Below are 21369 nucleotides of genomic sequence, written 5' to 3' on the forward strand. Positions count from 1 at the left end.
AAGTAAACCTACAAGACAACTGGAGGATGGAAGAACCTCATTTAGTGAAAATCCACCCACGTTTTAATTACTGTGCTAGCATAGGAAATCTCCTACAGGCAGTGAGTTAGCTCACTTAGCACAGGTTGCCTTGAGAACTGTTTTTCTTTTCCCCTTCAAAATCCAGCTCTACCGCTCCGTCAGCCGAAGCTGCGCCAAGAACCGAACGGCGCTCTGACAGAGGGGTAGAAGCAAGGATGGCGAGAGGCTGTGTGAAGCACATGCTTTCTACCCTTCCCCCTTCATGAACAGTAGTTGATGACAATAGCTTCTAAACCAGGGCATGTCAGACATCCTGACAAAGGCAGACTCCTCCCAAGCTACTGATTCCCAGCTCCCAAACACACACGCAGGCACAGGAAGAGGGCAAGAGTCAGGGATGTGGTGCCTGCCATGTCCGGACTTGCAGCACAACAAGCCTTTTTGACGGAAAACAAAAGGCATTCTGAGGTGGAACCATAAAAATCATGTTGGACGAGGACAAATCTCTGGATTCACACAAAGCTCAGTCGCAGTTTACCCAATAAAGGGCATGATATATACAATAGCACCTTAATCTATTTAAATAAATAAAGCCAGCGATAAAAACCAGACAAAAATCCACCAAGAAACACACTACCACAGTTGTGTAATGCAAATCCCATTAAGCTCTTACTCACATGTAGGCAGGCGAAAGGGGTGAGGACCTGGATGTCTTAAGGACTGGCACTGGGAATTTCCAGCTGACAGGAGAACCGCTTTTCCATTTCAACGGCATGTTGTTGTCACCAGGATGGTGCTACAGCAGTACCAGCAGCAAAAACCATTTCCATGAAAAGATTCCCAATGCAGTCTTCCATCTCACTCTGCCCACACCATTTAAGGGGGAGGGAGAGCAGCGGTGGCACCAGCAGCTGCAGAGGAACGCTGGTGGAGGCAGCGAGGGCTACAGTCGGGGTTGTGACTTTAGCACTGAGAAGCCAATGGACTGCGCTCGACGCGACTGCCTGCCCTGCTGCATTCACAGTTGTCTCGTGGAGGGAGGGAGTGAAGGGGAGAGGAGGGAGGAAGGGAGGGAGCGCTGCGCTTCCATCACCCTTTCAGGATCTCTGAAAAAGCTGTCGCTGGGCGACACCGCCACCTTGTTACAGAGGTAAGGATTACAGCTTAGAGCCAAACCGAGTGCAGATAGTTTTTATAGGTGGGGAGTTGAACGCAAGAATCCTCACAGTAAGTTTCACGACATTCGTCTGAGGCAGACCGCCGTCGTAGGCTCCTACAACTCATTCACCCCTTGGTTGCACAATAACTCTTCTCTCATTCACAGGTAGACTTTCTACTGCCCTTCTGTATATACTGATTATTAACCCATAAATCACGCCGCCTATAAACAACCTCTTCAATTACATAATGACCATAAACACCCTCTATAAATCTGTAAATTATGTAAATTCTGCCATTTAGTGCACCATGATCTCTGCACATTCTGTTCTCAATGATACAGCCGTTTACTGCTGAAGACAACTACTGCTGTTTAAATTATTTTCTAAACTTCACATTCTGATTCAAAATGGCTAAACACATTACTTTTTATGACATTATGTCTTATTTGTGCCACTTGACAAGTTCTTTTGTTGTATGGGAAAGTAACTACAGAGGTATCTGCATGCACAGTCATCGGGGTTCCTCTACAGTCTTGTGTTCATTGTAAAATAAACTGAATAGGACCTTCTGGCAGATATTTGAGGTGGGTGGGCATTAAATATGCCATCAGCAAAAAAAAAAAAAAAAAAAAAAAAAAAAAGGGAACAGAAAGTACAGACCAAAACTAAGGCTGAACATTTGGTGTAATAACATTAAATTTTGTGATAGTGTGCTTCGTGAAATTGCAGACAGTGATGTGCCGCTGATGACTAGAATTTCATTTAATGTGCAGTTCTTGGAGGAATAAAAGGAAGGAGGAAGAGAAGGAGGGAAGCACAAAGAAAATTAAGAAAGGGAGGAAGAAAGTATACAAAGGAGGAAAAGGAAGAACAGAAAGAAGAAAGCAACTGACTAAAGACAAGAAGGTGTAGGATAAAAGAAAACAAAGAGTAAGGGAGGAAAGAACAGAAGAGAGGAAGAATGCAAGGAAGGAAGAAGGGACGAGGGAAGTACAGGCAATGGACAGGTAATGAGTTAGCAAATAAAAACATTTCTCTATAGTCTGATTCTCTTTTGCGATATCATCTATACCTGGAAAATATTGAAATTAAATTCAAGATTTTCACAGACTGTACAGTCATGAATAAAAACTGAGTCATGGATAAAAACATGTTATAAATAACATCCTGTTTCTTTAACACTAAGGTTAGATTTGTTTTTTGTTTGTTTGTTTGCAACTGCATTAACAATTGTAGCTCTTCTGCTTTACATGGACTGAATTTACATATAACTTTTCTAGTCAAAGCACTTTACACTAGAACCACATTTACCCAGGAGCACACACACCAACACTGACAAACATTTACAAAGATAAGTAGGCAACCTGGGGCTAAGTACCTTGCGCAGCGGTACATCAGGGTGGTGCAGGAGGAAGCTGGAATTGGACCCACAACTCTGACTACTCTTCCACGGAACCCCAGTTGACCAATTAAATTATACATTTTGATTTAATTTCTTGGGTAAATCTAGTCAAAAATCTAAAACTTTATGAACATGAAAGGTGCCCCAAAACTCTAGGTATGTGCAAGCGGTAGAAACCTAGAACCTGGAGGCAGACTACCTTTTTTTTTTGTAATAGACTAGTCCACAGTATCCAGTACAGGGTGACTGGTTATGCCCTGCAATAACAGAGATGTTAAGTTTGTGCTCCACTATTTTAGTCTCTGCACTTTCACAGAGGAAGCAGCATGTGCATTGCCCACCACAGGCATAAGGCACGCACAAATCACTCCCAAGTTGGCCACCAGTTGCTGGGAGACCAGGAAGTACTTAAATAAATAAAATAAAAATAAAAAATCAGCTGGAGATGGAACAAACAAACTCTGATTAGAGCAGATAATTAAAAATGTGTCTACTCTTTAGATAAATTTATTAGAAAGTATTTACCAAGATCTTGCACGTGGTTTCCTATTTATAGAGTCAGACTATCACTGAATCATTTATGACTACAAACATGAGATGACAGCACTGTCATTGCTTTTGTGGCTCCGTCATTGTTATGCTATGATAAATTTATCCATAACAGGTGCAATCCCAACAGCAAGGTGGAGGTAAAGGTGTGCGTCATCGATGTGCAGACAGACTTTACAGTTCGCTGTAGCAACAACGTTGCCAAACTCCTGCGAGACATCTGCTGCAATTTATAAAAGCCAAGCAACCTCTAATTGAGTGCGGTATATGCAACAAGAGTTTCTTTTAAACGTGGTTCAGAGATGTTGAAGCACAGCCACACAAACCCAAACCACAACAAAGAGGATGACTAAGAGCAGAAACCACAGACTTCCTCAAGAGCTGCAGCCGGTGACTGTCTATATCGCACAAGTTGACCTTTTGCAGGAGATTACTAATTAAAAACATTGAGCAACGTGACCTAGCATGCAGAGAGTTAACAAAATCAGACAGCTGTTGTTGGAAAACTTTACCAGGCACCTATTAGCAGCTTGTACTGCTGCTGTGAAGGGGCTTTTGCACCTTTTGCACCCAGTGTGACACATGTTGTTGCTTTTCTGTCAGACCGAGCTAATTTTATTTTAAGAGAAATAATCTAAGTGGAGAAAAAGGGGAAGTTTTTAAATGATGACTTTGTTCATTATGGAGAAATAAGAAAGAAAAAAATATATATATATGTCACAACATGATGTAATATTTCGGAAAAAGACAAATAATACATTTTCTATTTAGTTCTGCCTATTTACTGTCATTTTACACAAATCAGTCCAGAGTTTCCCTCAGAAAACATGCTAAGCCCAGTGGTTGGGTGCTAGAGAAGTCCAGCGACAATTTGTGCTTTTAAGTTAAAAAATGTTTAAAGTTGAAAGGAAATTTGAAAATATTAATTGATAATTATGTGTTATTGGAAGATTAATGTTTGAATACTGACTATAAAAAAAATGTAGATGATGATTTAAAAAAATGCAGACATTTAAAAAAACTAAAATAAATAAGCAATGCTTTCCCTAGAGGGGGCACAAGTAAAGCCTGGTGGCCCGCCAGGCTTGTAATACACTGCGGAAAACCCTGCAGTCCAAGTGCAGACTTAATTAAAAATATGGTCAGCTTTTTTTTGTTTTTGTTTTTTTTTTTAGGCAAAACTACGAACAACCACAACAGATTTTAAGTTATGTAATGAGGCACATTGCTGCTGTGTATGATTAACGCTCCTTTGAAAAACATCACACAGGACATATTTAATAAAAAAAATGTTGACATTACAAACTTCCTCTGACTGTAATGCAATTATAATTCTGTCAATGCTGGAAAACAATCACTAATTATGGCTTCAGAACACTTGCTGGCTTTTCAGTTGTGACTTGAGCCCGTTCTCCTCTTCTCAATTCAGGGAATCCCTGTTTGTCAGGGTTTGTAGAGACGTCATCTAAACTATAAAACTGTAATCGCTGTGACAGATTCATTGGTTGTAGTTTTATTGCTGGACATAATAGCATACAGAGTTTATATGAAGAGATATGTTTTGTACCCAACAATGGAAATATACAAATGAAATAGCAGGGGTAAAATATGAAGTTCCAGAAAAAAAAAATATTTCTCAAAAAGTAAAATATACCTATACAGACAAAAAGAAGACTGCAATAATTAACTGTTACACAGATTATGATCCTTCACTTAGTTAACAGTCTTTAAATTGAGAAACCTCTGAGCATTTAATGTGGGGACAAAAATGGCTTTTTTGGGGTTTTTGTAGCTTTGTGTCTGAGAAGCTGTTCATTTTTTTCAATTCTTTAAATACTTTTCTCCACTGCTTCTCAATCAGATCTAAGAGGATATTGTCGCCTCACAGATGCAGCCGGCCGTAAATACTAGAAACGAAAACAACAACAGAAAACAATCCCCCCCCCCAGTTCTGTGTGTGATCCCTGTAGCGTTCTTGTTTGACGCTTCCAACATTGCAAGAGGCTTATTAAAACTATTCAGATGTCGCGAGCCAAGTGTGGCAACAAGTCAAAGGCTTTTTAAACACCACTGTTACTACACTCAAATGTCAACAAATTTAGCCAGTATTAAACGCGAGTCTGCTAAGCATGAATGACTTTTACTGTCGAGCTGTTGTAATGGAAAAACTGGAGGTCTTTCCCAGGAATCGGAGGTACTAGAGAAAGACTGTTGGAGCTCGCTCTCAGTCCTGGTCAGTCTGCGGCGAGGTCTCCTTTTGAGTAATCAGGGAGGGCTTAAAACCATCTCATGTAATGCTAATGCCAATCTGCTGCTGGTTTAATTACACAGTTTACCAGCTAAAAAGTAGTAGAAAATCATAAAAGGAAGAAAAAAAAAAACTAAAACAATCAATTTACTGAATTATAAAATGATGACAGTGTGACACATTAAATTACCTGTCATGTAGTCCGACAGGCATCGTCTCTCCTCTGTGTGCAGGGTGATCCATTCCCTCCCCGAAAGCACACCTGGACAAAAACATGAAGAAATCAAAGCAAAGTTTTCAACAGAGTTAAATCCAAGTTCAACACCTTAAATAATAATAATAAAAAAAAACGGAATACTGTCTACTTGAGCTTCTTCCAAGAGGCAGGAGATACAGAAGACCAGGATGAGTCAGTCCAGGAACATTTTGTTTTCTCTTCAATAAATAACCCAAACCTGTTCATACATTTTAAACAAATAATATATACACACCAATGCGGGTTTGTTTAACGGGGTTCACCTTATTTAAATGGTTGCGGATCGTGTACTTTCTGTATTTGTGAAACACTAGTGAAATGCCTGCAATTAGACGATTCTATAATACGTTTTATTCTTCACAGACCAACCTGAGTCACAGCATGAATAAAGTTCGTCGTGTGAGTTACAAGTCAGATTAAACAATATTAAACACATTAGATTTTTCTTCGTTAAAGCAAAAATGAAAACAAAAAAGAGGTGCAACAATCTCTGCAACTACTCTCTTGAAGAAACTTTTCAGGTACAGCAATCAGACTTCCTTGGTACATCAGCATGCCACATCTTGACTTGGCAATACTTTCAAACTCTGCATAGCAAAAGTTACTTAAGTCTATCAAATTCTCTTTTGCACAGGTGCTTTTAAATTGAGCTTTAGACCAGGGGGATCTCCAAATTCAATACGTCAAGAGTCAAAATCCAACAGCAATCTAAATGCAACTCTTCGCACATTAAAATCAAATGAACTCATGAGCATCTAATCAAGTTCTGCAGAGACCTGGTAATGAACCAATCATTTAATTCAGATGTGCTGTAACAAAGATGGACAGTTGTTGACAGTTCTCCAAAACCACATGCTCTAGACTTTGAACAGACAATATACGTTTTCTTGCTGAATATAGCTTATGAAACATTGATAAAAAATGTTTAGGTTTGGTTTAATCTACTCATAACGCATTCTACCACAGGATTAGGGAGATTTTGGTCATGCCTATAAGTTTTTTGTTGTTGTTTTTTTTGTTGAAGAAAATAAATCAGAGAATACAGAGAATGAACAACCAGTACTTTTTGGCTGCCTCTCTGACCTTTGTTGTTTTTGTACTCACTGTTTTAACATATCTTCTCCAGTTATTGATGACTGTTTCCTTTTAGCACAGTAACAGGGTGTGTACATTTATGCCAAATACTTTTTATTTATTCATTACAAGAAAAAAAATACTGAATTTTCCACTTTTAATTTGTTGTGATTTATTGAACCAAGAAAACACATATTAAAGTTTTCCCTCAATAAATAAATAAACTTGCCCTGGACAACATAAACAAGAGTTCAAATAAAACACATCAATCAGAATGCACACACAGTAAAAAAAACAAAACAAAAAAAAATTAAAAACAGTTAAATAAAAATGAAAACTGATAATTAAAAGTATAAACTTAACATCAATATATGTTTTAAATAAAAAAAGAACACAGTTGTGTATTTAACTGATTTAAACGTTAAACAGAAGAAAAGGTTTGAAGAATTATATTTTCAACTTGTGGTTTTGTGTATAACTAGACAAAATAAAGGGTAAACAAATATCTACAGTGAGAATAGGTAATCAAAATAAATTTACTTTTGTTTTTAAACTTAATTTAGCTTTTTCAAAGTGGGAAATAAAGGCTGCTCTCCCTTTATGTGATCTGCGTACGGATTTCTTATTTAAATTTGATCTCGGTTGTTATGACATTTGTTTTTAAGATTAGCAAAGATAAACAACAGAGAGCTGCAGGCGGATCTAACTAGAATAGTGTGTTTAAACTTAAGGTATGTTTTTAAAAGTCGTCTCTCAGCGACAGTGCGGTCTTATTTGCTAGCACTAAAACCGATTAAAACAACCTAGGACAGTAGCTGGACAAAACAAAAACCAGTCAACACTGTCAAATCTTTGTTGCTTTTCTGGTCATGTTGTTGCCTTCACAATGTCGGTCCATTCTCCTCCTCTGGGATTCAAGCCCTAGCTAACTAGCTTAGCCGATACTAACGTTAACGCTTGCTAGCCTAAAATCTCGGTAAAAGACTCGACTACTACATGATTATTAAGTTGGAAGCAAATCTCCAAATCCAGCTTAGTAGGTTTAGTTAATTTAGTGAGCCGTAACTGACCGGTGTCAAACCATAATTTAGTTGGTTTAGTTAGTCTACTTGCTTGATTGATATGCAACAGCCAGCAGATGCCTGAGCCCAACTGTCAGCTGGCATTTGTTCAGTTAAATAAGCAACGTCCGATATTCCCATCACTTTACATGTTTTTTCATTCACTACGTAAACTTTTAAGTAACATATTCCATTACCTTTCGAAGCACGATAACGTTACCAGCGTCCTTGTTTTCCTTCCCAAGCCCCTCAAATCCACTTACAAGGCTGAAGCCGCCTTCTTCTCCCTATAACCCAATGCTATTGTCGTTTACTGTTGAGCAGGGAACATCGAAACTTCCCATTGGTTGAAGAGTCTGGCAATCTTCTGCCATTGGCTCAAAACTTCCGTTACTAAATAAAGTGGGTTTTAGGAAGAGCCTGCTTCATGTGCGGCACGTTGAGGCTGACTGAACAGGGCGTACTGCTGTGCTCTTTAAATGGGTAGATTTCCATGCTACTATTTATCCAGTTCACATCTCCGTATTACAATATTTTAAGGCTTTTTTTCTTCTTCTTTTTTTCCAAAAGCTCAGATATGTTTTACATTAAAGTAAACAGCACATAACTTATAGTAATGCCAAAAGCAGAAGATTCATGCAATAGTACTACAGTTAGCTAAGTTAATCAAACTATTCATAGCTATATATGGGGAAGTCAGTTTTAAAATTTAATAGTACTGTCTTAATTTTGAAGTAGAATTGTACTTTATTGCCTAAAAATTAGTTCACTTGCCCTCACAAACATGAATCTGAGTGAAATCTGTGCAGCCTGAACTCTATGAAGACTTTCCATGTGGTTTATGAGAGTGTTATTAGAAAGTTGTGACAGTTCTTCAAGAAACATATTTGTAAGGTTTGACACTGGTTTTAGGTGAGAAGACTAGCTTGAAGTCAACACTTATGTCAGAAGTGGTTTTACTGGGTTGCGGTCAAGACTTTGTGGAGGATAGTCAAGTTCTTTCACAACAAACTTGTTCATCCTTCTTTATGGACATTTTTGTGTACAGTCATGTTGGAACAGTAAAGAACCATCCCAACACTGTTCGCAAAATCTTAGGAGCATGACATTTTCAAAATGTGGTAAGCTGGAGCACTCATGATTTCTTTTCACTGGAACTATTGACCTGAGTCCAATTTCAGAAGAACAGCCTCACTTGGCCAAATAAAGTGAGGTTGTTCTCCTGGCAACTACTGAACACAGAGCCAGTCAGAGCAGCATGATTACTGAGTCGTCAGTTCATAGAGCACATCTTCAATGTTCTAGCAGCTGTGTTGTGCTTTACAGCGTCACAGCCAATGGTTTGCATTGCACTTGGTGATGTGAGGCTTGCATGCAGCTGCTTGGCCATGGAAGCCCATTACAGGAAGTTCTTTACACACTGTTCCTTCGCTAATCTCAAAGCTGTATGAGTTTTGGAAGTCAGTAGCTATTTACTCTGCACTCTATATGCGCCTCAGCATCCTCTGACTCTGCTCTGTGATTGTATGTCTTCACAGCTGAGTTTCTGTCATTCCAAGTCACTTACATGTTGTTATAATACTACTTACAGCTTATATTTACTAGCAAGGAAAGTTCATAACACTTGTTGCAGGTGTGGCATCCTATCACAGTGCCAGGCAGGATGTTGAAGAAACCTCTGACTAAAGACAATCAAATATTAAGTTTACAGTCCTATGTTGTCCTAGTGGTCTGTCATTTTAAGAAGCGTTCTTTGTAAATTAATTACTTCACCAGCTCATTGACTCAGATGCTGCTACCCCAACTGGTAACTGCAGTTAATACTTGTACAAGCTCATAAACATTTTTCTGCAAACCTCAACTTCATCTGGAAGTAGAGTTTGTTTTCTGGATTTTTGCACAGTGCATTCATTGACTCAATTCAGTTTTGTGTGTGGCTGTATAATAAATAAACAAATCACATAGACTAGTTAATATATTTTCATCGGCATGTTCTGAAAACTTAATGTGCTTGGGATTTGTGCTATGAGCTCTATAATGCAGACTGCATATGTCTAACACTCAGTTTTAATCCAAGCTTGTAATTAAAAATTTCAACATATCACCTGGGAAATATTTACCTTAGAAACAACTCAGAAGATAAGCATAATATAATATAATATAATATAATATAATATAATATAATATAATATAATATAATATAATATAATATAATGTTTTCATTTTACATTTTTACTGTTTCTATTGTTATATTTTTTCTGATGACATGCTGCTCTCTCTTGCTGTTCCTAATGACCCCAGTAGAGGGCAGTAATGTTTCTAAACTACATCGAACTGTCATAACAGCGGAGTAGAAGCAGCTGCGCCCCGCCTTTTGACCCACCCGTTTACACTTCATGGAATCACCGTTAAAATATTGTTGTTTTAGGTTAACGGCTCGTTTGTGAAGTAGATCCTCGCCTCATCGTCAGCTGTACAGCTGTCCAAGAGTGGTGCTGCAGCCGGAAAGTGTCTTCTAACTTCAGATTTCATGGTGGGCGCTTTGCTGTGATTGAAACAGATTTATAAACAGGCAGAAGGCTACGTTAGCATCCGAATACATTTGTTAGCCTGTCAGCTGGTTAGCATAGACTAACATTGTGGCGTTAGGTTAGACAGGAAAGTGGTTGTTCCGCCGAACCGTCGGCCACAATTGCTAATTTTGATAAGACGGGGCATAAAGAGATAACGCATATGTACATCACCCCAAAAGTCCCAGGTTAAGCGTGTACACAGCTGTCTAACGACTTAGTTGGACTAGCTGATGAGCTAAACTGGCGTTAGCATGGCGTCAGATACAAGTGACAACGAAGAATTCTACGATGCTCCAGAGGACGTCACCTTGTCTCCAAAGGAGTAAGTTAACCTTTTTTAATTTAATTTTACACATAATTGGTATTTTTAAAACAATCTGTCACTTGATATTAGTTAATCAAATGTGCAAATCGTGTTGCTTTATTTAAAAATTAACTGTTTCAAATAAACATTAGCCGGTTTGGTTTTCTTAACGTTTTAATTTGTTATACTGTACTTCATTTGTGCAGTTGGTAAATGTTAGATGAGGGAGAGGCTAAGCATGTGAGTCACATGATAGGATAGGTCTCAAACAGAAGGATAAGGTTACTGTGCAAATTTCCTAGTTTTGGTTCAAAACACGGCAAAAGGACATCTGTCAGGATTAACCAGAAAAAACATAAAACACACTAAACATGGCATGGAGGATGTTGGTTTCTTCACTTGTAACTTGATCTCTTTCTCCCATCCTATTTACTAAATATCAGACGGAAGGGTTTCATATTCACACATTGAACTTCAATATAACGCCCAACAATCTTTGCAAATAAACTTGGCCAGGCACATTCCTATTAGATAAGAGCAAAAATGCTTTATCTTACGGGGTTAAAAAAATACTAAGAATCCTGTGATGATGTCTGCAAGTTGCAACAAAACTGACTGTATGTTGGGATTATTACCATTGCTGTCAACTTTCCTACAGCTTATTCAGTAAAAGCTGCATTCATTGTTCACAATATGATTGAATGTGATTATTTTGTACCAGTGGCACTGGTGTAGTAAATTTTACTTGTTCACAATGGGAAAGTTTTAATTTTAGACCCGTATTTCTGTGCATAAGACTAATAAAATGATAAATATTCACAAGAAAAATGTTAAGATAATTTGGAGCATCACTTGTATTGTTATGACATTAAGTACCACAGTGTATTGTAATCAGTTTTAAGTCCATTTTGATTACTCCCATATGTTTCCCCCCTGAAAACTGGTTAGGAATACAAAACGTCTGGGTAATTTCTGTTCTGTTTAATATTTCAAGTTGACATGTTTTTCATTTTGTGGCACTTCGCTGCACTTATCATCTCAACTCTCTATCATTTTAGGACACCTGCAAAGCTTGTCATTCCTTCACCTCAGGTATGTCTGTTTCAAATCAAAACTGTTGAAATGATGCATTTAGTGAATTCTGAGCCTTTTGGAATAAAGAGCTGAACTAAAACATAGAGGTGGCGTGCAGGGGAAAGCAAATACTTCTCTGCTTTTTCCAAAGAAATGAAGACTAAAACGCAAGTAAGTCAGCAGGTGCTGTTTATCTGAAGCACTTGACTGATTTCTGAGTGTTATTGACAGTTTGTATTTATTTCAAAGTGTAGGACATTTCACAGTTTTAATTGCTTTTATAATACGCTGTTGGCACGGAGTAAAAAATGTCTCAATGATTCTCGAGAAGCAACTGTTGCTTCCGAAGCATTTGGAGGCCATAATTTTACCGTTTCCAGTTTCCCAGGAGTTCATGTTTCTACATGTTCATCCTGAGGTCAAATTGTGCAACTCTGAGAGAACCGAAAGGCTAAATCTCTTCAAAGGCCTTCGTGTTGCCATATAGTCGAAAATAAGATTCAACGGGTATTGGTCTTGCAGACAGGTTGTTCATAAATTCCTTTACACAAATTCGACTAAAGTGGAGATATCTAGCTATACAATCAAGTAAAGTATTTTGTAACAAGCCAACTTGCCATAGCTGGATAAAGCAAACATAGATAATTTGGGTTTGTTTAGCCTCTAACCTTGCAGCAAGCCGGTTGACTTCGTTATACAGAAAACTTTTCTCCAGGAACAATGACTGTTGATGTTGCAAATGTTTTGTTAATCTGATATTTTATAATGTTTCAGATCTGCTGCATAAAATGATATGTTTGTCTGCAGATCCCTTTAACTGAAACAGCGCATTTGTTTCTGTGGCTTAATGTTATGTTGCGTTGGGACACCAAAACAGATGATTTGTAGATATTTTTAAAGCCCATATTCAAACTGCTAACAAAGGTATTACTACTTGTTTATTAAGTAAACCTACAAATATATATTTTTAAAATATTGAATAATGTTGCTTTCAAAATGAAATATTACAAAAAATTTCTTTGCTATTTTATCGCCTAAATTTGTTTATTTCTGTTTATTAGGAGACGTCAGAGGGTTTGGTGAATCCAGTAGAAAATGTGACCTGTGCCGCATCGGAAATTCAGCAGGATGATCCTCTGCAGGTATAAATTTCTTAAAAGAAAAAAATAAAATAAAATCATACTCCTGTTGCAGTTTAGTTTTGACATGAGAGCTAGTATTCGCAGTCGTTCTTGAATAAACTCCTGTTTCTGTTTTTGTTCCTAGATCATCGATAGCATCATCGAGGAGAGTCAGAAGGGATGCGCTATCGATGTCTGCGAGGTGGTCGAGTTGTTGGATCAGCTGCAGGTTGATGTGAAACCCGAGCCAAAGGAAGGGTCGGAAGCTGGGGGCGTTCCCCTGGAGACGACCGTCCTGGTCGTCGCACCTGAACTTGTCAAGGGGTCGGAGGAGCGACAGGAAAGCGTTACGACAAATGGAGAAATCTCCTTTGCCGCTGGCGAACTCCCAACTCTGCCTGGACCTTCAGCCGAGTCACAAGAGCGCGTGCAGCCTCCGGACCTCACCAGCACCATCGCTCACAGTCAGGCGGACGCTGCCGCCGCTCTGGTGGCGGAAGCGGAGAAGGAGCAGAGACCGGCAGACATCTTGGACCAAGTTCCCTTAACAGACAGGCCGGTTCCAACAGACTCGCCGGGGCCCTTGAAGCCCCCCCGACAATTCACAGTAGAACCCGATATCGTAGCCAGCACAAAGAAGCCTCCTCCCACCCGACCGCCGCCTCCTGGTGGGGGTCCGCCGCCCAGACCTCCGCCACCGTCTTGCCGCACTTTACCCTCCAGGATGTCTCAGGAATGTGTGAGGCCAAGTGGACTGGAAGGTGAGAAACTACTGGATGATTCTTCAAAAAACAGAAGTGAAGACTTTGAACTCGTCGTTGATGCAGAAGCGGTTTTACGCGTTTTGCAGACAAACGGTCTGAAACTGGGATCCCGGTTTGTTTGAACAAGTCAGAGCACGAGTAAATCAATAACAGAACAGCAGTAAACATTGGTCTAATTTCTTCAAACATGTCACAGTGTGACATTCTGACACACACTTATTCCCCAGCTCAGAGCAACATGGTGAATAGAATGAGACTCAGCTGAGAATCATCTGTTATGCCGGAAATGTGAGGGAAAAAAAAATCAAGTTGCATAAGAGTTCACACCCAGATATCAATACTCTGCTGACACACCTTTGATTCAGTTTCAGCATTTTGCTCTGTTCAGTTCTCACCTACCTGTAGCTGTCCTAGATGGGATTTTGAGACTTTTCCATGCGTAAACCTGTCACAATAACTTTGCTGGACGATAAACTGTCCCAGAAAATCTCAAAATGACCAACGATAATGTCGTTTTGAGACCATTTTCAACTTTTACACTTTAATTTTGTACAGAACGCTCCACAGAAAAACCGACGTTTAAAATATTCAAAATAAAACGCAACCAAAAACGATAAATAAAAATCATGCACAACCAAAACCATTCATAAAATGGATTATGAAATCTCTGTAAACTAAATTGCCCTTTGAAAAATATTATCAAAATGGAACTTATCAATCTTATTTTAATTGAATATATTAATTAATTGTAACAGCCTTATCTCTGTGTGTATTCTTAGCTCAACCTATATTTTGCAGAGACGGCACAATAAGGATCAGCTTATTGTACTAAAGTGTTAGTCAGGCACCAAATGCAGGCAGCCATCGATAACTGGAACAAAACTGTACATTCTGTACGGCTTGTCCCCTCAGAGGTGAAAGGTCATAAGTTAAAACAATTAGCATTGATTTTGAGAACGTGTGGGGTTATTTATTTTTATTTTGTCTGATTGCCCAGTACCTGCGGTGAGTTCGGTTAGCAGAGATTCTCTGGAGCCGTCTGGCCTGATGTCTCCCTCCAGCACAGTGAGGTGTCTAACTAAAGACCTGCAGCATTCCCTGGATCTGGCCAGCGCCACGAGTGGGGACAAGGTGGTGACGGCACAGGTCAGTGAGTCTGGAGACCAGGACTTTTTTTTTTTTTTTTGCACAAAATGAGGTATATCTCTTTAATGCGCTATTGCGTTCTGTGTTTTATTAATTTGTTTCATCTTTAGGAAAATGAGGATGAACCAGCCTCATCCCAGGGTGGAGGACAAACCCCCGGCCCTCAGCGTCCGCGTTCTAACTCTGGCAGAGAACTGACAGACGAGGTGAGACTCGTTCTGTTTTAGTAGGATGTTACCGTTTGTAGTGAAGTGAGGTTTCACCAGTTTTAATGTGTTTTTGAGGTGTCGATAATCAAAACTGATTTTGCAGGATTTTTATTTGCCCCTTGAAGTTTTTCAAATTTTATTGCAAGTTTTATTGTGATAAGATGACACCTTGTAGTGTAAAATTGTGAAATAGAAGTGAGCTTATACATGGTTTTTATTTCTTTAAAAAAAATAGCCTCCTTACACCGATGCCTCTAAATGAAAATACAACTGATGAGTCTGATTAAACTGACCGATCAGGAGGAGAAAAGTCCAGAGGAGCTGCGGGAATCCACAGCCATTAGGAGTGCTCCACAAATCTGACTTTGAAGAGTAGCAAGAATGAATACATTTTTAAAAGAAAGCTTAAGAAGTCTAATTTGCAATTTTGCCCAATTGCTGTTGAAGTTGCAAGTGGAACTTTAGGGCTACATGTAAAACTATCACTCTGAACACACAGTCTCCACAATCTGTGAAAAACTGTTTTGACAGCATCATGTTGTGGAGATGCTTTATATTCAGCAGGGACAATATGGATATTGGTCAAAAACCACATGGAATATTTAGTATTGTCACCTTAACCTTCCCGTTTCTTTAAACTAGCACTTCAGTTCTCACTGTCTGCTGCTCCTTTTCTCGACTCGCTCACGTTGGAAAAAAAGAAACGAGAAATCAGTCGATGCTCTGAAAGTGTGACTTTCGGTTTCCCACACTTATCAAACTGTGTGGTTTTGTCTACCCGACGCTCTGCGATAAGAGGAAATGGTGCTGCTGCTGCGGTCTCTATCCAGGCTGTTTCTCACTAAGTTAATGTGTGACCGACCACAGTCAGCACTGCAGCATTTAAAATCATTTAGTTATAAACTCCAGTGAATCAAATGCGGAGTTCCAGCAAGAATTTAATACGTTTGTGCTGATTTTTTATTTATTTATTTTTTTTCAAGAGCTCCGCATTCACAGCCAGAGTCTCTGCTGCCATTAAAACCCATTTCTATGTGATTTTAATCAGGAAATACTGGCCAGTGTCATGATCAAGAACTTGGACACTGGAGAGGAGATTCCCTTGATTCAAGCTGAGGAGAAACTTCCTACAGGGATCAACCCTCTCACTCTGCACATCATGAGGAGGACCAAGGAGTACATAACGTGAGTCGAATTAAAACCGATTACATTTCAGTTCATTTTAACTACATGTAAAGGAAGCTGCCTTTTTTTTTTTTTTCCCTTCTTCTCAGTAACGATGCGGCACAGTCGGACGACGATGAAAAGTCTCAGGCTCCGCTGACGGACACGGACGGAGGAAAACTGAAGCAGAGAACGTAATGTTGCCGAGCTGCTTCTCTCTCTCTCTCTCTCTGTCTCTCTCTCTCTCCCCCTCCCTCAATCTGTGATTTAATGTAAAACATTGCAATGCGCTTGTCTTTGTTTTTAACCAGGACCCAGCTAAAAAAATTCCTGGGCAAATCTGTGAAGAAAGCCAAGCACCTCGCTGAGGAATATGGGGAGAAAGCCGTCAATAAAGTGAAAAGCGTGCGTGATGAAGGTACAGGAACTAAATGACTGTCGATGTTCTGTTTGTGTGAACAAGCAATCTTAAAATATGGATAGTTTACAGTAACTTTCATAATCTATGGGGATATTTATGAGGCTAAAGTCATACGCCTTCTACTTTTTATACGTTTTGTCAAAGGTCAACCACAATTTTAAACTGTTTTATGGAGACTTCATGTGATAGACCAACACAGAGTAGCGGACATTGCTTAGGAGAAGGAAACTTGGGTTGGATTTTCACAAAGAAACACCTGTAATGTGTGCATTTGTTAAGCCTCACTGAGTCAATACTTTTGAAAGTATTTCCTCATTCTAGCAAACAAACTTTCATGATTAGATGATTTAAAGTAAGTCTTGTGTTTACATGATCTCGCACTGTTTTAATAATCTGAGTTCTGCTTTGCTCTTCAGTGTTCCACACGGATCCCGATGATCCTTCCTCCAGTGACGACGAGGGTATGCCCTACACCAGACCGGCCAAGTTCAAGGCAGCTCACAGCTTCAAGGGGCCCTTCGACTTTGACCAGATTAAGGTCGTGCAGGATCTGAGCGGAGAGCACACGGTAAGACTAAATCATTTCTAAAATGGTGATCGTCGTTGGCGTCTGTTTTGAAACGGTCCGTCTCGCCCTGAAGGGAGCCGTTTGGACGATGAAGTTTTCTCATTGCGGGAGGCTTCTGGCGACTGCAGGCCAGGATAACATTGTTCGCATCTGGGTCCTGAAGACCGCCTTCGACTACTTCAATAATATGAGATTAAAGTACAACACTGAAGGTATGCATCGTCGTAATGTGGATTGTGCGCTCTTTGGTGAACAAACATGCAGCAAAACGACCGATTCCAGAGTTCATGCCAGATGTTTTTGGTCCTCCAGGTCGAGTTTCTCCTTCTCCTTCTCAGGAAAGCCTGTGCTCGTCTAAATCTGACACAGATCCAGGGGTGAGTGCAGCAACGTCTGCTCTGGTTCACCAACAGCTTGTGTTGATGGCGGATATAGAGCAGCGTTCTACATGAACATTTTCCTGAACGACTTACCTACTGTTTAGGCAAGCTCTGCCCCAGAGGACCCAGACACCGAAGACAGAAACGCCCCTTTCCGCCAAGTCCCCTTCTGCAAGTACAAGGGTCACACAGCCGACCTGTTGGACCTGTCCTGGTCAAAGGTAATAATGGTACCGTTACCGTTTTGCTCCCTCCTAACACACATTTGTACTTTTACGTTTGGCTCACTCTGTGGTCTGTGCAGAACTTTTTCCTGCTCTCGTCCTCCATGGATAAGACGGTTAGATTGTGGCACATATCCAGGAGAGAGTGCCTCTGCTGCTTTCAGCACATTGATTTTGTCACAGCCATCGCTTTCCACCCCAGGGTAAGTCGGGTCGCCGCGTGTTTGTCTTGGCACAAATCGTGCGTGCTGTGCTAGTTAGAAGTTCATGAATGTCGTTAAGCTTTCATCAGAGAGGAGGTAACAAGAACATTGTCTAATCTACACAAATCAATGACTTTTAACCACATTTTAATGATCATTGGTTTGTGTTCAGCATGTGTGGGGTCTGCACAGATGTTTCCTTTCACTGCCAGTAGCCCTGCTTAGGTGTATTGTAGCTACCAATAAGCTCCTTGCATAATCCTCACTGGATATTTGTTTCCAGACTCAGAAAGACTTTGTAACATTCGCTGTTTGTTTTCAGTAGAACCGAGACCTTAGCGTAAATCCCAGCTGAAATTTGCAGCTGTGTTGTGGTAGAAGAACAGAAGAGAGTTTGTGAGAAGATCTGGATGAGTCAAAGTGAATCTTTAATACATAAGTAGATTGGCAACAGTACCAACTGCAAAGCACTGGTGGAAAATCTACAAACTCTTCAACATCTCCTGAAATCAAATGAGTGTTCCCACAGTGTCATGATTTTAGATTAGATGAAGCAGACTGGAAGGGCTCTTACCTTAGATTAGCTTTCCTTTGCTCTCTTTTTTTTCTTTCCTTTAGTTTGTTTTTTGTTTATATTTCCTTTTAATTTATGTAAAGCACTTTGAATTGCCTTGTTGCTGAAAATATGATGTATAAATAATCTTACTTAATCTATCTTACTTTACCCTAAATCTCCCAAGTATCTATGGACTGTTCCATCTTAATTTAGTGCTACAATTTCTGCCAAACACTGAGGTCAAGTGTTCAGTCAGAAGTGAACCTCAGAAATTGTTGATGGTTACAAAAAGCGTGTGGTTCAACTTGCAAAAGGACATTTAACGAAATATTAACAGGGGTGTGCATAAGTTTGATCGTGTATCAAATATTAGGAACCGTGAATAAATTCAACGGTTGAGCAGTTTTTCTTTTTTGTTTGTAGGATGACAGATACTTTTTAAGCGGTTCTCTGGACGGCAAACTGCGACTTTGGAACATTCCAGACAAGAAGGTGGCTTTGTGGAATGAGGTGGACGGTCAAACACGACTCATCACTGCCGCCAACTTCTGCCAAAACGGAAAATACGCCGTCATCGGCACCTACGACGGACGCTGCATCTTCTACGACACAGAGGCATCCTGCTGCTTTTATCCCCAAGATCAGTTTAATCGCAACGGTTCTTATGCAAATTCAGAATCTGATGTGGGGTTTCCTTTGTTACCCAACAGCGACTGAAATACCACACTCAAATCCACGTGAGATCAACCAGAGGGAGGAACAAAGTGGGCCGCAAAATTACCGGCATTGAGCCTCTGCCTGGAGAGAACAAGGTAACGGCCCCCTTCCCCTGTGAACGCTCGTTAACGTTGCTGCAGTGAGGGTGGTTACATCTCCAACCCTGTCCGCTCCGGCAGATTTTGGTTACCTCAAATGATTCCCGCATTCGCCTTTATGACCTGAGGGACTTGTCTCTGTCCATGAAGTACAAGGGTTACGTCAACAGCAGCAGCCAGATTAAAGCCAGCTTCAGGTGAGAAACGTTCCCGTCACGCTCAACACTAAATCGTGAGTCTGTGCTGCTTCTGCATTCATAGAGAGAAAAGTGGGTTAAAAATATCTTTCAGGTCTTCTTAATTAAAAAAAAAATAGATAAAAATAACATTTTTATTGTTATGATTGCTACACGACGCAGGCTGGAATAATTTAGGATTAGATTTCAAAGTGCGGGGAAGTGTAGAAAAAGAAATTGGAGGAAGGGTAAAGTTTATTTCTTGACTTTATTTCCTTTTCTCTTGTTTAAATGCCTCCAAGTTGTCGTCCAACTTTTTTTGTTTCTCTTCCTATTTTGTTATCATCCAATTCTTTGCCTTTCATTCCCTTTTTCCTGTATTTGCTACTTTCCTACCACCTTTTTCTTCCAGTTTTTTCTTTTTTCTTATATTCTTTATTTCTTGCCTTCATTTTCTTCTTCCTATCTTAAAATTCTCATTTCTTTTTCTCCCATTATTCTTTCGTCCTTCTTTCTCAACTTCATTTTTTTTTAATTTCACGTCATTTCCCTCTGTTGTTCTTGGAGCTTTTGTATGTAAAGCCTGATCTCTTTAAAAATTATCTCATGTCAGATGTTAAATATCACCAGCCTGACCAAACATGCGAGCCATCTTTGCAGCTCTTTGGTGCCCCCTGCTGGCCTGTCAAGAATTTCAATTAAAAGCTAATCGTGAAACTGTTCATGCCTTCCTCCAGCCATGACTACTCCTTCATCGTCAGCGGCTCAGAAGATAAATACGTTTACATCTGGAGCACTTACCACGATTTGAGCAAATTCACGTCTGTACGACGAGACCGCAATGACTTCTGGGAAGGAATTAAAGGTAGCTACTGTGTTGCCCACAAAATACATTTATTTATGTATTAATCTTCTTAACTCTGAGGTGTTTTTTGTTTTGTTCTTGTCTTGCAGCACACAACGCAGTGGTCACCTCCGCCGTATTTGCCCCCCATCCAGATCTTATTGTTCCTCAAGAAACACTCGCAGAGAAACCGGAAGCGGACCGCAAGAGCCTGGACTCCACCGACTCCGAGACGATACCTTCAGGTCCGTTTCGTCCCATATCTGATTTTCTCAGAGCGAGGAATTGGATTTCAGTGCTGCTTATTGTTGCTTTTTTTTTTCTTTTTTCTCCAGGAGCCCTGAAAACCGATCACACGGAGGTTCTGCTCTCTGCTGACTTCACTGGAGCAATTAAAGTTTTTATCAACGTCAAAAAGTACTGAGCACTTCGCAAGCAGGCCTGTTCAGCAGAGATTAGTCCTAAAGACGGACAACGACAGAGAGAGACTGTACAAAGTGGGCAAGGTGGGGGTTCCTTGTCTTTTTTTTTTTTTTTTTTTTTATCTTTCGTACCAGGTGACTGAACGGTTTGGCATCTAGAGATCCAGGAAAGTTGTCTGAGCAAAAACTAACTCGGCTCAGACGTGTAAGTTTATAACTGTGTGGCCAACAATTACTGTAGAGAACATAAAAATCTATTTTCAATAGCTATGAGCACCTTCCTTGTTTCCTTGGTTTTCAGGTCAGACAAATTTCAAAAGCAAAACGGTCAAAGTCTTTCAGGTGAAACGTCAAGTTGGATTAAAACGTCAAATTCCTGGAAGTTTCCTATTAAAATAAGTCGTTTCAGTGTGTTTGACGTTACCAATTTTGGTTACTAAAGTTGGGTGTAGTAAAAATTTCAGAAAAACACCGATTACTTTTGATAAATCCCCTGGTCAACAGAAGCACATTTCATGACAGCACTGTAAACCTACAGCTTTTGTAAACAAAATGATGGAATTTCCTCAATAAAAAAAAAATCTGCACAAACACAAATTCTCTCTGGCAATCTTTTTCAAAACCTCCGACGAGT

General features: G+C 39.8%; 2 protein-coding genes across 3 annotated transcripts in view; one reads left to right on the forward strand and one right to left on the reverse strand.

The window, feature by feature from the left end:
- The window catches only part of klhl13 (kelch-like family member 13), a 38050-nt gene extending 29870 nt beyond the window's left edge, over positions 1–8180 (reverse strand). The window contains exons 1-2 of one of the 2 annotated variants that reach the window (XM_014985105.2): positions 7969–8180; positions 5571–5642 (exon numbers count right to left, since the gene is read on the reverse strand). In XM_014985105.2, coding sequence (XP_014840591.1) covers positions 5571–5623 — 53 coding nt within the window. In that variant the 5' untranslated portion in view covers positions 5624–5642; positions 7969–8180. Of the gene's footprint in view, positions 1–698; positions 2129–5570; positions 5643–7968 lie in introns of those variants that run through there. The other variant, XM_014985104.2, reaches the window with a different exon arrangement.
- A 1965-nt stretch (positions 8181–10145) lies between these two features.
- Positions 10146–21332, forward strand: wdr44 (WD repeat domain 44). Its single transcript, XM_014985097.2, has 20 exons — positions 10146–10666; positions 11707–11740; positions 12784–12864; positions 12989–13604; positions 14605–14753; positions 14864–14959; positions 16011–16147; positions 16237–16320; positions 16438–16544; positions 16964–17115; positions 17189–17327; positions 17428–17492; positions 17600–17716; positions 17800–17922; positions 18902–19093; positions 19189–19290; positions 19375–19490; positions 20207–20334; positions 20424–20558; positions 20649–21332. The coding sequence occupies exons 1-20, from the start codon at positions 10596–10598 to the stop codon at positions 20735–20737; spliced, it is 2733 nt and encodes a 910-aa protein (XP_014840583.2). The 5' UTR covers positions 10146–10595; the 3' UTR covers positions 20738–21332.
- Positions 21333–21369: the final 37 nt, after the last annotated feature.

This window comes from Poecilia mexicana, unplaced genomic scaffold (genome assembly GCF_051168715.1).
Source record: "Poecilia mexicana isolate PSO_F unplaced genomic scaffold, ASM5116871v1 scaffold_14, whole genome shotgun sequence".
Classification (NCBI taxonomy): domain Eukaryota; kingdom Metazoa; phylum Chordata; class Actinopteri; order Cyprinodontiformes; family Poeciliidae; genus Poecilia; species Poecilia mexicana.

Coding starts and splice junctions, on each gene's coding strand:
- wdr44 (XM_014985097.2), top strand. CDS start 10,596: ATGGCGTCAGATACAAGTGACAACGAAGAATTCTACGATGCTCCAGAG. Junction 19,491..20,206: donor CAGATTAAAGCCAGCTTCAG/GTGAGAAACGTT, acceptor GCCTTCCTCCAG/CCATGACTACTCCTTCATCG. Junction 20,335..20,423: donor CTTCTGGGAAGGAATTAAAG/GTAGCTACTGTG, acceptor CTTGTCTTGCAG/CACACAACGCAGTGGTCACC.